The sequence below is a fragment of the Quercus robur genome, chromosome 3, assembly GCF_932294415.1.
Source record: "Quercus robur chromosome 3, dhQueRobu3.1, whole genome shotgun sequence".
In the NCBI taxonomy this organism is placed as follows: domain Eukaryota; kingdom Viridiplantae; phylum Streptophyta; class Magnoliopsida; order Fagales; family Fagaceae; genus Quercus; species Quercus robur.
The window spans coordinates 68,667,090-68,684,196 of NC_065536.1; the positions used below are offsets into that span (position 1 = coordinate 68,667,090).

A 17,107-nucleotide genomic window follows, 5' to 3' on the forward strand; every position below is an offset into this window, starting at 1 on the left:
TGTAATCACTAATCAGCTAAACAAGAGCCTTGAACATTTAGTTTTTTGAATGAGCAATGTTCAATCTTAGGAAAAAGATAATTTGGAGATTGAAATGAATGACCTTTATTTCATAAGACATGATTTTATCAACTCATTGAATTTATCTTTGTTGTGTGGTTGCTGCTAATGGCAGAACTCATTGAATTTATCTTTGTTGTGTGGTTGCTGCTAATGGCAGAACTCATTGAATTTATCTAATTCTTATTTATAAATAAATTGGTTTCACAAACTCATAAATCCGATTTGAAGTGAGCCATAATCTTAATTTTGATGTATGCATATTCATATTTTATGATCTATATGATTCAACTGTTCAAATATAAGCATATAAATGCAGGACATCTACTGCTAAGGCTAATAAACTGAATGTTTGTGGAGATCCAAAAGAGATTATCATAGAATTAATACTAGCTAGCTATAGCTAGACATCATTAAGTTCTTCGTTACTTTAAAATGTAGAATAATGAATTGATGAGAATAAATAGCCTTTTCTTTTATTTATTTATGGTGTGAAAGTGGTAGGAATTACACTTGAATCCAAATAATATGAGGACAGTCACAGTATCACGTGATAATAAGAGTCGCAATTTTGTTTAAAATTTTGATAACAACTCACAATTTTGTTAAATGCATCAAAGCAACCTTTATTAATTACTATTATTTTCTTGTAATCAATTTTGAAATTATTGAAGCAAATAAATATTGATGGTTACGTGGTCCCATATCTCTGTATCCATTGATATATAGGTCAGGCCGTGCATTTACTCTATTACTATTAAATGTAATCAATTGGCTTCTTAACTTCAATCTCTCTCGGCTGATATCTTTCTATTCTTTTTTGGTTTTTGTTTTTTTATTATTTATTATTATTTATTATTAGTTTATATCATTCTATTCTAATCGTGCAATGTTAATTAGCTTTTAAGTAAGAGGATTGAGACTTGAGACACATCATTCATCAAAGTCCACATTTCATACGTAGCTGATGAAATTTTATGTCTCCTAAAAATCATATTAAATTAATGATTTTGACATTTTTTTATACATAATATCTCATTACATATACATTGCTATTCCATCATAAATATATTACATCTGCTTTAAAAAACTGGACATATCAAGTAGTAATCAACTTTATTCCCAAAACGACCATCTTCACTATTGTCCAACTCCTAATTTATTCCATTCAAATGATTCATAACTACAATTTTCTGAAATTTTACGTAGGGTAATGAAATAAACTCAATTGTATGCATTCGGTCACTCTCAACCTAATGAAAAGCAGAAACGTGGCTAAAAACTAGCTAAATTTGTGTGTATCAGTATGATGAATGACACTTTTTGAATTGAGAGATACAAAGACCTTATGGAACGACTATAAGGATTTCCAAAACTGCATAGAAGTCTTTGCATTGCATGCTTGCTTGCCAAACCTATAAGGATTTCCACACCTACCATTGATTGCATGTTTTTCCTTCTCTTTATTGTTGTAAGATTTCTCTTTTGATATGTCATTCTTCTCTCTATATATATGCATGGTCTAATATAGCATACATACCTTATTACTGCAGGTTTTACGTGACATTCTTATTATGTGTTTTGTTACATATAGTACCAATCTGTAATAAAGAGAAGATTAGAAGTAGCAAGAAAGAAAGGACTTGAGGAGATGGATTACAACAAAGTTGAATGTGAAGAATCCAAAGTCGGAGAGGTGAAGGAAAAACCCCGTAATATGGAGGTGCGGCGCATTGTAGAACTCAAAGCTGAGAATTTGAAGGGTTTGATCACGGGAGAGAAGCTGAAGAGCTTGATTATGGAAAGGATCAAAGCTGAAAAGCTTAAGAGCTGGACTGTAGCTCTGTCTATGGCTCGATCAAACTTGTGGATAATTGGCGTTGCAACGTTGCTGTTGGGCACCTGTGTAGTGCAGCTGAGAACACTCAGCAAGACTATGACGCCGAGGCTGTTCACGTCCCTTTCTTCTCATCAAGTTGATGTTCCACCGGAAAGTGAGTGCAATTCTTGTTTCACGTATTATGATTAATTGTTCAAAATCAGATAATAGAGAAACACGTAATATGTTAGTCATGTTACATAGATTAAACTAGGTATTCTGTTATAAATATACTAATATATATGTAATAGAATGATATTGTAGAGAACATCATTTTATTTTCTTCTTCCTGTTTCAACATGATAGCAAAGCTATGTTTCAACAATTTTAACTTAAAAGAAGATCTTATGGCTTATGGTATTACCTCTCATTCATAGAAAATATACTATATATATATCTGGACGCCTGCATGGTGCATGTAGTAACAATATATATAAATAATTAAATATATGGCACAATTTAAGCACAATCTGCTATTGCTTTTTAATAATTGAATGACTATTTTTAAGAACATTTTATCTTTGTTCTTATTAATCTGAAATCTTTCAGCCATTATCTTCAGGAGTTTATGAGAGCAATGGATATCTGATAGTTTCGACTAATGGAGGATTGAATCAAATGCGAGCTGGTGTAAGTACTTTGCTCTGCGTTTGCAGCCTATTCTTATTGCATTCGAAGTTCACTTTCTTTGGGGGTGAACTAGCTAGCTAGGTATCTTAAATATTCCCACAAATGTATCTGATGATGAATTGCCATGATTCTTTTTATGTTGTACATATACAGATTTGTGACATGGTTGCCATTGCAAGATATCTGAATGTCACTCTTATAGTTCCTGAGTTGGATAAAACCTCCTTTTGGAATGATAGCAGGTAGGTCAATTCATATTAACTAGTTTCTTTGATTTAATTTAATTAATCCCTTAGCTAATTTTGAATTGGAAAATGTTAAAAGTATGAATTTTACTATAAAATGTCTACAAATTAATGTGATAACAAATATGATTAGTGCTACATCAACAATATAATAAATTAACTTCTTAATTACAATTTTATTCTAGTGATTTAAATGTTAACACATCAAAATAATTATTGGATTATATCCACATGCCTAAGTTTTTGACCTTATGTTATATCATTAGAAAAAATAAAAATAAAATTAAATCCCTTTATTCAATATGGCAGTAAATTCCAAGATTTATTTGATGTGGATTACTTCATTACATCTTTGAGAGACGAAGTTCAGATATTGAAAGATCTGCCTAAAGAGCTGAAGATAATGGAATACTTACCTTGCTTCTATTCCATGCCACCCGCTAGTTGGTCCAATATGTCCTATTACTATCAAACGGTTGGTTCCCAACTTCAAATATATCATTGCTAGCTGGGTAACTTCTTTTTTTTTCTCTGCAAGTTCTTAGGTATTTCTATTATTTTCAAGCAGATTCTTCCAATGATAAAAAGGCATGGAATCATGCATTTCACCAAGTCTGATTCTAGGCTTGCAAATAATGGGATTGCTGAGGAGGTCCAAAAGTTGCGCTGCCGAGTGAACTATGAAGCTCTGAGATTCACTACACCAATAGAAGAAATGGGCAAGAAGATTGTCAAGCTTCTGAGGCAAAAAGGCCCTTTCTTAGCTCTTCATCTCAGATATGAAATGGACATGTTAGCGTTCTCTGGCTGTATTGAAGGTTGCAATGACACAGAAATTAATGAATTGACAAAAATGAGGTGATTGATTTTCATTTCTTAATGGCCCCAATAGTAAATTTTTTTTTTTTTTTTTTGTAAGAATCCATTTAGCAACATTGTTTTCCGAATTTTCCAATGAAAAAAATTGTGTACGTGTTATCAGATATGCCTACCCATGGTGGAAAGAAAAAGAAATAGACTCGGAGAAGAAAAGAAAATTTGGTGGTTGTCCCTTAACCCCCGAGGAAACTGCACTCACATTGAGGGCATTGGATATTGATCCTAGTGTCCAGGTTTATATTGCTGCTGGAAATATATATGGGGGAGAGAGGAGAATGGCAGCTGTGAGATCAATTTTTCCAAATTTGGTAAGTTGATTTAACCTAGATTGAGGAGTAGAGTAATGCTAGAAGCCTAGAAACACAATTTTTCAAAATTTTTTTTCACAACTATTAATTTAATAAATTGTTATTAGAATAACATTATTTTTATATGAGTCAGTATTGATATTATTTCTATTTATTAATATTAATCACAATATGTCACCTTAACAATTAATTTAAAAAAAAAAAAATTGTGTACCTAAATTTATGGATGGTTGTAAATTGTTAGGGTAAGGTTTGCATGCATGCAGTTGCAGTAAGGTAGGCTTTGGTTACAGTTATATCAATTGTGTTTTGACGTGAAACAGATCAAAAAGGAAACTTTGCTGCCACCCTCAGACCTTAAACCCTTTCGGAAACATTCAAACATGATGGCAGCGTTGGATTATATAGTAGCAATAGAAAGTGACATTTTTGTGCCAACATATGGAGGAAACATGGCAAGAGTTGTTGAAGGCCATCGACGGTAATTTACGTACAGATGATTTAGCCATTAGCACTTAATTGTTAGAGATATATATTATGGCCAAGAGTGACATCAATCCATCTAGTTAACTCAAAATTTGTGTGATTCAATAATTCTTTTGCAGATACTTGGGGTTCAAGACGACAATTATTTTAGACAGAGGGCTTATAGTAAATTTGATAGATGAGTACAAGAATGGAACAATGAGCTGGGACGAATTCTCCCAAGCAGTCAAGACAGGTCATGCTGATCGCATGGGTGGCCCAACAAGAAGAATGGAGATTCTTGGGAAGCCCAAGGAAGAAGATTATTTCTATACTAATCCACAGGAATGTTTGCCACCATTTGTTAAAAAATCAAAGAGTGCATGATAGTGAATAGTGATGTTCTTTTGGATTAAACTAGCAGGGTCTAGTCCCCCACATGCAGCTCATGTTCCAGGACTCCAAAAATGTACATCCTGTAACAAAATTGAACTAATTTTTTTTTTCTTTTCATATGCGATTTTGTTTTCTAATCAATGTGCAATACCTTGGAAATGTGATGAGCATACATTCACGGTAGGCCCAATCCCCAAAAAAAAAAAATTAAGAAATTAATATAACATAATTGAGCTTAAATCTATATATTTAAAATTTTAGGTTAAATAATGTCTCTATATGTTATATAAAATTTAAATTTAAGTATCAAGAGTCATTGTAGCTCAATTAATACTTTTGACATTTTCGATCAAAAAAGACATTCAATGTTTGAATTTCATTTTTTCAACTATCGAATTATTTTTTTTCTAAAAAAAACCCTTAATTTGAATAATGATGATGGCAAGATCTTTAAGGTGGAGATTGTGATCCCTTTCATGTTAGGCAATAGGATGAGATGCGTGCTCTTTGAGTTATGGACAATGTGCATCACAAACACAAATGACGCACTTGGAGCCATGGAAGTTCCACATACACAAATAATAATAATAATAATAAGGAATTTTAAATTTTAATATAATATAATTAGACTCAAACTCAAAAGTGTTGTGTCTCCAATGAAATTAAATGCGATGCACTCATTAATGTATTCAATTTTCCTATTCATTTTCATGATTGATATAGGTTTTGCAATTGAAATATTTAATATTAATAATGGAAAAATTCAACATGACGTCCAACAAAAAACCACATATTCCATGTGAGATGATAAAAGATTCCTTTTATGGGAGCGAATAATTTCTCCTTGACCATGCATGTTTTTTATCAATTTGAATAGGATAATCTTGGTGCAAGTTGGCCCCACCTTTAGTATTCTTTTTACCTCTCATTAAAAAGAGGTTAGTCCTCTAATTCATGGGTCAGAAAGTTATCATCATAGTCTAATCCTTCCATAGAATATGCATTTTTGTAACCAAATGTTATGGATACATCATCTTTGCATTTGAATTTGAAAACTCATAAGCAACTAACAATATTCATCAATGGTGTTGTTGGGACAAGGGACCATATTGGTTATGGAGAAGAGTGTCATATTTTTAGTTAGGTTTTAGATTGGCAAATCCCATGACTTGTAATAGTCAAATGTGTATGTAATGTGTTCAACCATGTTCAAAATGTGTATGTAATGTGTTCTACCATTGGGTTCACAACCCCTAAAACAACAACAACAACAACAACCCACTGTCCTCAACCCCAAAAACAACATCATCTCATTCAAACCCTACAAAATAAAAATCTCCTCCCCAACTCTTCCTTATCCCCATAACTACAAAATTCTCATCTTGTGGGGTTTAAAGGAAGGTGTGGTAGACAGTCTTACTCTAAATTTTGTTTATTCATTTATTTTTTTTGAGAAGTTTGAGTCCAAAGCTCTTAAAGTTGAACCATAAAACTTCACCTCTAGCAAGAGAAAAAATTAAGGGTATTAAAATGCTTGCATTATAAATGATTATTAGGTATTGGTTTGTGATTCCACACAATTTTTTTAGGGGTGGGGAAGTGGAAGATTAGACCCAAAAAAAAAGAAAAAAAAAAGGAATTACTATATAGAATTCACATAGACTTGGTCAAAAAAGATGTCTAATTTGTGGAGGTCTTGATTGTGTCTTTAAGTACCCCAAAAAAAAAAATATATATATATATATATATATATTGCATTAAGAGCTTATAATTCAATATCACTGTCCGATTTTCCTTATAGATAGAATTTCGATTTAAATCCCTTTTTCACCTTTGTTGTAAATACTAAATAAAGGAAAAAAAAAAAAAAAAGCCATTAACATATGTTTACTTTCACACCATGAAGAAGAAGAACTAAACTGTTGGACAAAGAAAGAATACAAATGAAAATTTGAAAAAAAAAAAAAAGTTGTATATATCATGAATCTCTAAACCAGGGACAGACCTAGGATTTTCAATTAGGGGGGCTGGTGTTAAGTGAAAAAAAAATTTTCAAATAAACATTTATATAGTAATAACAAACTATCAACCAAGATATAAATACACAAAATTATTGTTTCTTAATATATTCTAGTAAGATGCAATCATCTACCAACAAAAACAAAAAAACACTACTTTCATAGCTAAAAATACTTGAGAAGTAATAAATATGAGGTAGTGACGTGTTGGTGACTAAGGGGAAGGAAAGTGATTTTTTTTTTTTTTTTTTTTTGAGAAGATGGTGGAAGGAAAGTGATTGGTAAAACTATTTGAACAATTTAAAAACTATAATGGGTAAATCTGTAAATGAAAGAATCAAAAAGCAATTAATTGCCCACCTGTACCCCTTTTTTTTACGCCTCCCATTGTCCCATTTGCCCTTTTTTTTTCTCCGCACATTTCTAACAGTCTTTCACAACTTCCTATGAAAAAAATCTATACACTTTCAAAGTTCAAATGTTTAGCTCTTTCTCTTTGGCTAAAATGGCCAAATACCACTATTTAGCAAAATATGTAAGGATATATGGAAATTCCACTATTTTGTAACTTGAGTTCCTCAAACTTGAGTTTGCCATGTAACTCGAGTTCTAGGAACTCAAGTTCCCTTAAAATCTGCCATTGTGGCACGCACTGAGAAAACTCGAGTTCATTGTAAAATGAAACCCAAGTTCTATAACAATGAGTTTTGCTTAAGTGATAAAATCATGGGATATTTGCCATCTAGCATAATTTTTAGAGACTATTTTGTTAGTAAGCACAGATTTGAAACCATTTAGGAAACTAGCATCTCAAGTCCGTGAAACTCGAGTTCGGTGACAAACTCAAGCCCTAAAGACTCGAGTTCAGACTGCTGAGGTGGAACAATTTATCCACGTGGAACTCGAGTTTCTTAGACTCGAGTTCCATAAAACTAGAAGCAAAAGAACCACATACGAAGAAGAATAGAGGAAGAAGACGATTTGTAGATCTGGAGAAGAACAGAGGAAGACGATCTGGTTGAAGAAGAACAAATGCTGGGTGGACGATTTGGCTAGAGAAGAACAGACGCTGGGGGGAGAAAAGGAAGAAGAAGAAGAAGAAGAAGAAGAAGAATAGATGGTGGGAAATAAAATGGTGGAACTCGAGTCTTAAAAACTCAAGTTACACGTGAATTTTTTTTCCACATCAGATGCCACCACTTGCAACTCAAGACTTAGAAACTCAAGTTCTATCTTAGAACTCAAGTTTTAAACATTCAAGATGCTAGTTTGCTGAATGATTTTGTATGCTAGACAACTAACTAAAATATTAAAAAAATAATCCTCAAACTCGAGTTTGCCATGTAACTCGAGTTCCATTAAAATCTATCATTTTGGCATCCATTGGGAAAACTCGAGTTCATTGTAAAATAAAACCCGAGTTCTATAACAACAAGTTTTGCTTAAGTGATAAACTCATCTTGTTCTCTGTCTCATTCTCCCTCTTCTCTATCAATCTCCAAAAACCCCAAATCTGCTACTTCACCACCATGGCCACCATGCCAAACTCAAGCGAAGCTAACTCAACCACAAATCCCACTTTTATCGAAAAGAGTCTGGGTCGTAGGGATGTGCAAAAACCCACCGACTCGCCAAACCCGACCCAACCCAACCCGACCCGCCGGGTTGGGTCGGTTTTTAAGGCTTGGTGGGTTGGGTTACAAGGTTTTGAAACCCGGACCGTTCAATGAACCGTAAAAGAGAGAGGTTTAAGGTTTTTGAAGTTGGGCCGAGGTCGAACCATGATCGAACCGTGATGACGTCATAATTAATTTAATAATTATTTAAATATAAATAATTATATTAAATTAGTATAAATATAAAAATTAACTAAAATAATTTAATTAAATATAAAAATCTATCTTTCAAATATATTTTTTATATCATAACTTTCCCAAAACAAATAAGAAATATTAAATACTAAGTAAAGGTAGATATGGTATTCTTTATTTATTTATATGTTGATTAGTTAAACTTGTGATAGCAATAATAATATACTAATTAGAAGGACACTTATATTATATTAAATAAAATAAAAGTTTTAAATTATTTAATAGTCTTAAATTAAAATAATTTTAGAATCACACAATTTTATATTTTTTTAGGCACAATAGTAAATTTGAATACCTACCAAATATATATAAACCCATTATTTTTCCTCTACTGCCTACTCTCTATCCCATCAAAATTACAAAAAAAAAAAAAAAAACAGCTAACAATCAAAAAAGGCTAAGACAAGTTTCGGTATTAGATTTTTTCTTTAAAAAAAATTGTAAATATTAATTAGAAGTACTTAACAATTAAGAGAGTTGTCACATCATGTTGGGAAGGTGAAAAAAATGGATGGCTGAAACTCTTCTTACCTTTCCAATGTAATCACTTGGAGGGCTTTGGAAAAACACAAATAAAAAAAATAATACAAAAACTAATGAGTGGAGTTAAAAGAGAGAAAGTGCAGATGGACAAAAGAAAGAGAAGGAGAAAAAGAAGAAAGAAGAAGAAGAAGAAGGAGAAACAGCACCAGAGGATGAAACGTTCACCAGCACTACGTCGTCCGCCACTCCACCGCCGTTCGTCCTCCTCCCCACCACCAGATTGGGTCAGATCGGCTTGTTCTTTTTTTTTTTTTTTTTTTTTCTTGTTCTGATTCAACTTCATTGTAAGAATTGGATTTTGTTTTGTGTTTTGTGTTTGGATTATTTGAGATGTTTTTTGAGATTGAAGCAAAGTTAGATCGGCTTGTTCTTCCCAGCAGTTGTGTTTCTTTTTCTTTTGTTTTTCTGTGTTTTTTTTTTTTTTTTTTTTTTTTTTTTTTTTTTTTTTTTAAAGGTTCAGATTCAAAGGGAACCGTGAGAAGCGGTCTAATCACGGTTCTTAGAACCGTGCGGTTGAACTACGGATCGAACGGTTCCCTGCTTTTTTGACATAGACGGGTTTTTAAGCTTAAAGAACCATGATGGTGGGAGGTTCACGGTTTTTCCAGTCGGACTGTACGGTCCGGTCCGGATTTCAAAACCATGTTGGGTTATAAAAAAAAATTTTACAGCGGGTCGGGTTGGATTTGGGTTATAAAATTACAAACCCGTCAAACCCGACCCAACCCACCCATATTTAATATATATTTAAAATATATTATATATTTAATATATTTTTTTTAAAACCAGCTTTAGGGCACTTTTATATATATATATATATATATTTAAATATATATTATATATTTAATAATTAAAAAAAAAAACCAGCTTTAGAGCAACACTTTCTCGGTTCCTCCTACTAATACTAATTTAATATATATATATATATATATATGAAATATATTATATAATTAATAAATTTTTTAAAATAACGAGTTCTTCTTATCCTATATAAAAGCCAATTAGTTCACACAAACCCTAATAAATTACTATTGTTGTTTAGTCATTAGTGTTGTTTGCCTTTAAGGAGTTACATTGATACTAATTTTTGGGTTTTCTTTAATATATTAATATTTATATTTTTTTCTACTAAATTTAATAATAATAATAATAAAAATTTGTCAAACCCATGGGTTCAACCCGACCCATGTGGGTTGGGTTGGATTGGGTTGAATTTTTTTTGACCCACCATGGTGGGTTGGGTCAAAAAATCCCCTTAACCTGACCTAACCCAACCCATGCACACCCCTACTGGGTCGCACCCATAAGATTTAATTTTTGGGTTCATGTCTTTCCTCCTCCTTTCGCAAATACCCATTTGCATTTGTAGTTGCTCCTTTTGGGTTCATGTCTTTTTTATTCGATTTTTAATTTCCCAATTATCCATCTGCGTTTGATCCCACTAGAACTGTCTAACTCCAATTTCTTGCTCAACAACATCAGCTTTCCTTTCCTTCCTTTTTTTTTTTCTTGCTACTCTAGTTCTCATAGTATATGCCACAAGATTTTAGTACTAGGTCTTTGTTTTTTTGTGTTACTTTTCTTGTTTTTAACATTTTGGTCATAATTCTGTGGTTAGGTGGATATGGGTTTCCACTTCATTTGTCATTGCTTTTGAGTTCCAATGTGTTATTTTGTTCCCAAAGATGCTTTTCTGTGTTCTAATTTATTTTTACAATACTTGAGCTTGAAGAGCTCAAGTTATATTAACATAAAACTCGAGCTCCTTGAGCTGAGTTCCTAATCCACCTTAGCATGTCATGGTGGCAATTTTTAATGGAACTCAAGTTCCACCTCAAACTCGAGTTCCAAAATAGTGGTATATCCCTACACAGTTCACAAACAGTGGTAGATCTCTACATATATATATATATATATATATATTTTTCCAAATAGTGGTATTTGGCCATTTTGGCCCTCTCTCAAACGGTTTCAGTCATTTCAGCCTATGAAGTTTCAAAACCACTTCCCATTCATATTGTTGTTCATGTGAAGTTTCAGAATTGTTCCTGTTGTCATTCAACGCCAATCAACATCCAATGAGAGGCTCAAAATTTTGATTATGTGAGAAAATAAAGAGACGGTGAGCAACGTAATGCACTGGGCGTCGCCAGTTAGCCTGGTCTGGTCATAGTTGGCTTGGCTCATGACTCTCTCTCTCTCTCTCTCTTGACTGTTTCATTTCTCTTTATTTCTTTTGGAATTTCAGTTGTTAATACTTAATATGGCTAAATTTTTGTTTAGGTTGGGTTTTTTTTTTTAGTATATGATTGTTTTTGTTTGGACTGGACTGTTTGGATTGTGGTGTTGTTTAGGCTGAGTTTTAATTTTATTTTGTCGAGGGGGCCAAGTTTTTGAAAGCAAAGGGGCCGAATTCTATTTTTTTTTGGGCCCAAGTTGAATATGGGTATATATATATACTATATTTTTTTGGGTGGAGTCAGGGGGCCCAGGCCCCCTACTGGTTCCATCCCTGCTCTAAACCCAATTGAGAAAACTCGAATTGGCCCACTTAAATTCTCCTCCAATATGTTACACAAACTCAAAATTTGCCTACTAAGTTAACCCAAAATCCATGCTACAAAACTTGGGCTTCTGTCGGAACTTAACACACACACACACACACACACACACTTCCCCATTGGGCTAACAACCCCGAAAACAAAAGCAAATACCCTCTCTGCTCAACTCCAAAACGCCACCGTCTCATTCAAACCCCACAAAACAAAACTCTCCTCCCCAGCTCTTCCTTATCAGTTATCCCCATAGCGACAAATCCTTTTTTCCCATTTTTCTGCCAAAGAAAACAAAGTAGTTTTCCAATGGCAACATTTACACTCTCTTCTAGTCTTCTCCCTAAACCCTTAACCCTACTTTCTCACTCCAAACCCTTCACTCCCACACCTAGCCTCCACATCCAGTGCTGCAGTCTCCCTCACTGGAACCCAACTCTTGCCACCAAATCTCGGCCCTCCATCAGAGTAGCAGCCGTGGATGGAGATTTCTCAGCTAGAAGAAGCAGTAGCAATAGCAATGAGCCCAGAGAGACCATTATGCTGCCTGGGTGTGACTATAACCACTGGCTCATAGTCATGGAGTTCCCTAAAGACCCTGCCCCAACTAGGGAGCAAATGATTGACACTTACCTTAATACCCTCGCCACTGTCTTGGGCAGGTTCGGTTTTTCTTTTTTTTCTTCTTTTTTTTTTTTCTTTTCTTCTTTTACTATGATATTTCTAGTGTGCCCATGTTTGCGTGTATGTGTATGTGTGTGGAAAAAAAATATGCATTATTATGAAAGTTTGAATTTTTTTTTCATTTCCCAAGAGATGATACTGAATTGATATATAATTGGGTAAATGAGAAAAGGGTATTTTCAAGTTATGATTTTGAATGTAGTTCAATGAGAAATTTGGGTTTTTTTTGTTCACCCATTTTCTTGTTAAGAAAGATGTTACTAAAATGATAAGCAACTGGGTAAATGATAAAATGTTACTTAGGTGACTTAGAGAATGTATATGACAGGGTCCTAGAGAGGTTATGTGGTGAGTTTTGGAAAAGAAATGAGTTCCTGCAAAGTATATCAAATTGATTGAGGACATGTATGACAGAGTTGCAACTAGTGTGAGAACATGTGGAGGCGACGAGGTGTCATAAGTGAGTTTCCTATCATTATAGGTTTGCATCAAGGATTGCAATTAAGTCCACATCTCTTTGTATTAGCAATGGAAGAGCTCAATAAATTGATTTAAGAGGAACTCCCTAGGTGTACGGCCTTTTTAGATGATCTAACTTTAGTGGATGAAACTAGGCATGGAGTTAAACTCAATTTAAAATTTTGCCAAGAGGCTTTAGACTATAAGGCTTTCCGTTAACTAGGAAAGTTTAGTAAAAGTAGAAATAGAGATAGAGTTGGAAGACTTGATACTCAAGAAATACCAAATGAGAATGTTAAGATGAATAAGTGGAAATGCACGGAAAGATAGGATTCAAATTGAGGAAACTTACTTAAACATTGGTGTGCCCCCTAATGATGAGAAGACGAGGGAGAGTCGCTTGCGATGATTTAGTCATGTTTAGAGGTGAGTGATTAATGCACCATTGCGAAAGAGTGATTTGATTCAAGTTAATGGAACAAAAAAAGATATAAGAAGACCAAAAGTAGCATTAATGGAAATAATAAAAAAATGAAATGTCAATTAAGGAAGTGGTCTGTTGAGGATCCATAGCCAATTAGCCAACCATAAAAATTTTGGGGCTAAGGCTTGGGTGTTGTTATTTTATGAAGGAATATGTTATACCTATCAAAAAATATATATATATGAAGGAATATGTTACTAAAAACGATAGGTAATTATGTAAATGGCAAAGTTATTTGCAACTGATTATTTTGAAGGTAGCCCAATGAGCTTTGGCTCAAATGGGACATCCTTTTATCATAAGAATAGGGTGGAGGGTAAGCTTGTGAGTTCAAATCCCAATGGGTGTGTGTAACTTAATAATAAAAAAGAAAGTGATGATTTTGAAGAAAATTATGAGTTGAAACTGGATTTTGTGGCTGTGTGATTGCCTTTTCATTTTCATTGTTCTCCATTGCTAGAAATTGTTTGAGGAATTTGTTTGTTTACCAACTACATCTGTTGATGGATACTAGGTCTTTGGGTTCCACAGATTTGGAATTTCATATGTAATCTCTTGGGATTATGCCTCTGATTTCTTTTGCTTCATTTGGGGTACTGCCACCTTTCTCAAGATAGGGCTGCTTATGTGCAATCTGACACATGGTTGAGTTTTTTTGTTAGCATTTTTTCCCCCAAGTATTTTAGTTTCTTTCCTGCACCTAAATTGAAACAATTTTGGTTTCCAAAGGATGTAAGATTTCATAATTTTGAATCATTAAATACCTCAGAAAAACACTCCACTCATCACTGGTAATGGCATCCTATGTGGTGCCCCATATCTATGGTTCGAACCCCACCTCCTCTCCCTCACTATCTACCTATCTCAGAATAATGTTATTATTTTCCTTCTATTTAAAGATCTTCCTGGTCACAGAATTAAGATGCATATTCTAAATGGGCAGTGATAAAAAAGATATTCTTCTATTATTGATATTAATACTGTAATTGTAGCTGTAGTAGGTGGCATTTTTTCCATTACTGTTATTTCATAAATATGGAACCTGTGTTTGTGTCTCAGCATGGAAGAAGCAAAGAAGAATATGTATGCTTTCAGCACCACCACGTACACTGGATTTCAATGCACTGTTGATGAAGAGACATCTGAGAAATTCAAGGGTAAATACCTATGTCAAGCACTTGTCTTTTGACCATTATATGGGTTTTGTTGATTTTGCTTCTTTCTAATGTATTTTCAACCTCATCATTGTAGGATTGCCTGGTGTTCTCTGGGTATTGCCAGACTCATACATAGACGTAAAAAATAAAGACTATGGAGGTGATTCCCATGCTTTATTTCTAAATTGACACATAGTTTTTGTTATGTCTATATATTGTAATGATGCTATGATGATGTTTCTAATCTTCTTTTTTTTTTTTTTTTTTTTTTTACATTATATCTTTTGTTGTAGGGGATAAGTATATCAATGGGGAGATCATTCCTTGCAAATACCCTACTTATCAACCTAAACGCAGTAATTCAAAATATGAGAGTAGAAGGTATGAAAGACGGAGAGATGGCCCCCCTCCTGAGAAGAAAAAACCCAGACAAGAGGCAACCACTACAGACTCCACCTCTGGCTGAGGTAGTGGAACTTTAGTGTCACGCTATCTTTTCTTTTGATTCAGTTTTTCTTTCTTTATTTCACATTTCTTTGCTGGATGAGGTTTCCGATTTTACTTGCCCATGAAAAATTATCCTTTGTATTTCAAACAGTGATTGAAGGTACCAGTTTATCTTCCACTGTTAAATTTAGACATATCATGATTGTAATCCGTTTTGTTTTGTGCTGTTATGATTGCAGGTTGTTAAGGCTTGTTTTTGAAATTCTAGCCGGATAGCAGTTGCAATTTATCATTCTTCAGTGTCTGCAAACTATAGTGCATGGATAGTTTAAAATGAGGTCAGAAAACCTGCTTATAAAGTGAATTTGGTCAGATGCAGTGTTCTTGTATGTTTTGCAAGATCAACCTAAGTAGCATCATCTGGAGGAATATGTAGCCTTGCTGTATGAGTATGTTATGCAAAGGGGATTTTGAGTTACATGAATCTATGTTTAATTCTGAGTTACTTATGCAGCAACTATTTGTAGTTGGATTCATTGATATGTGATATCAATTTTCTTTTGTTATTCCATCTTTTTTGCAGCATAAAGCAATGCTCCTTGAAATTCATAAAAAATAAAATTATTTTGTGTTGTGCTTTTCTAACAATGTCAAGCATGTCATATCACCCTTTGCTAGTTTGGTGATAGTCACATGCGTATGTTTGACATCTCTTGAAAGTTTGAATCTTAGCTTTATCACCTTAACACCTTTGCAAGGCAGCCAGGTGAACTATGTTGCAAACTTAATGCACATCTAATAGTGCATTTTTGTACCACCACACACCCTTGGTGCAATGGTCACTCCACAAGTATAAGTGCTTGTGGGGTGTGGGGGGCAAGGGTTGGGGTTCAAGTCTCTAGGAGAAAGTTTTACACACATATACACTTAGATTAGATTATAGCAGAATTTCTATTTTGTATCAAAAAAAAAAAAAAAAAATAGTGCATTCTTGCAGTGGCATATCATTTCAAACCTTTTGTCCATTTTCAGACATCTAATAGAGATTGAAGTCATTCTACATTCTTTCCATGCTAATAGAGATTGAAGACATACTAGTTGGATTAAACTAGTAGGGTCTAGTCCCCCACATCCAGCTGTGATGTTCCAGGACTCCAAAAATGTACATCCTGTAACAAAATTGAACTAATTTTTTATTATTATTTTTCTTTAGGTTCATTTTCATATGCGATTTTTGTTATCTAATCAATGTGCAATACCTTGGAAATGTGATGTACATACCTTCACGGTAGACAACCCCCCCCCCCCCCCCCCCCCCAAAAAAAAAAAAGAAATTAATATAACATAATATAGCTTAAATCTATAGGATTAAAATTTTAGGTTAAATAACGTCTCTATATGTTATATAAAATTCAAATTCAAGTGTTAAGAGTCATAGTAGCTCAATTAGTACCTTTTGACATTTTCAAAAGAGACATTCAATGTTTGAATTTCCTTCTTTCAACTAAAGAATTATTATTTTTCTAAAAAAAAAAATCCTAATTTGAATAATGATGATGGCGAGATCTTTAATGTGCATCACAAACGCACTTGGAGCCATGGAAGTTCCACATACACAAATAATAATAATAATATAATTAGACTCAAACTCAAAAGTGTTGTCTCCAATGAGAATAAATGTGATGCACTCATTAATGTATTCAATTTTCCTATTCATTTTTATGATTGATATAGGTTTTGCAATTAAAATATTTAATAATGATAATGGAAAAATTCAACATGACGTCCAACAAAAAACCACACATTCCATGTGAGATGATGAAGGAAGAAGAAGAAGAAGAAGAAGAAGAAGTTTTAAATTTTAATATAATATAATTAGACTTAAACTCAAAAGTGCTAGGTCTCCAGCGATAATAAATGTGATGCACTCATTAATATATTCAATTTTCCTATTCATTTTCATGATTGATATGGGTTTTGCAATTGAAATATTTAATATTGATTATTCAATATGACGTCCAACAGAAAAC

General features: G+C 33.4%; 2 protein-coding genes across 3 annotated transcripts; both read left to right on the top strand.

Moving 5' to 3' along the window:
- Positions 1–1,397: 1,397 nt before the first annotated feature.
- On the top strand, positions 1,398–4,979 carry LOC126719085 (rhamnogalacturonan I rhamnosyltransferase 1-like). 2 transcript variants are annotated; one of them, XM_050421653.1, is made up of 9 exons: positions 1,398–1,531; positions 1,655–2,054; positions 2,502–2,569; positions 2,723–2,811; positions 3,124–3,289; positions 3,383–3,672; positions 3,797–4,001; positions 4,325–4,482; positions 4,607–4,979. In XM_050421653.1, the coding sequence occupies exons 1-9, from the start codon at positions 1,508–1,510 to the stop codon at positions 4,851–4,853; spliced, it is 1,647 nt and encodes a 548-aa protein (XP_050277610.1). In that variant the 5' UTR covers positions 1,398–1,507; the 3' UTR covers positions 4,854–4,979. The 2 variants fall into 2 exon arrangements, with proteins under 2 accessions (XP_050277610.1, XP_050277611.1); XM_050421654.1 differs by having other exon boundaries at positions 1,399–1,531; positions 1,614–2,054.
- A 7,060-nt stretch (positions 4,980–12,039) lies between these two features.
- LOC126719087 (multiple organellar RNA editing factor 9, chloroplastic-like) lies at positions 12,040–15,646 on the top strand. Its single transcript, XM_050421656.1, has 5 exons — positions 12,040–12,508; positions 14,533–14,630; positions 14,725–14,790; positions 14,924–15,097; positions 15,317–15,646. The coding sequence occupies exons 1-4, from the start codon at positions 12,156–12,158 to the stop codon at positions 15,094–15,096; spliced, it is 690 nt and encodes a 229-aa protein (XP_050277613.1). The 5' UTR covers positions 12,040–12,155; the 3' UTR covers position 15,097; positions 15,317–15,646.
- Positions 15,647–17,107: the final 1,461 nt, after the last annotated feature.

Bases quoted from the DNA above. Each gene is read 5' to 3' on its own strand.
- LOC126719087 (XM_050421656.1), top strand. From the start codon at position 12,156: ATGGCAACATTTACACTCTCTTCTAGTCTTCTCCCTAAACCCTTAACC. The intron at 12,509-14,532 runs GTTCGGTTTTTC...TTTGTGTCTCAG, and splicing joins CTCGCCACTGTCTTGGGCAG to CATGGAAGAAGCAAAGAAGA. The intron at 14,631-14,724 runs GTAAATACCTAT...TCATCATTGTAG, and splicing joins GACATCTGAGAAATTCAAGG to GATTGCCTGGTGTTCTCTGG.
- LOC126719085 (XM_050421653.1), top strand. From the start codon at position 1,508: ATGTTTTTCCTTCTCTTTATTGTT. The intron at 4,002-4,324 runs GTAAGTTGATTT...GACGTGAAACAG, and splicing joins GATCAATTTTTCCAAATTTG to ATCAAAAAGGAAACTTTGCT. The intron at 4,483-4,606 runs GTAATTTACGTA...ATTCTTTTGCAG, and splicing joins GTTGTTGAAGGCCATCGACG to ATACTTGGGGTTCAAGACGA.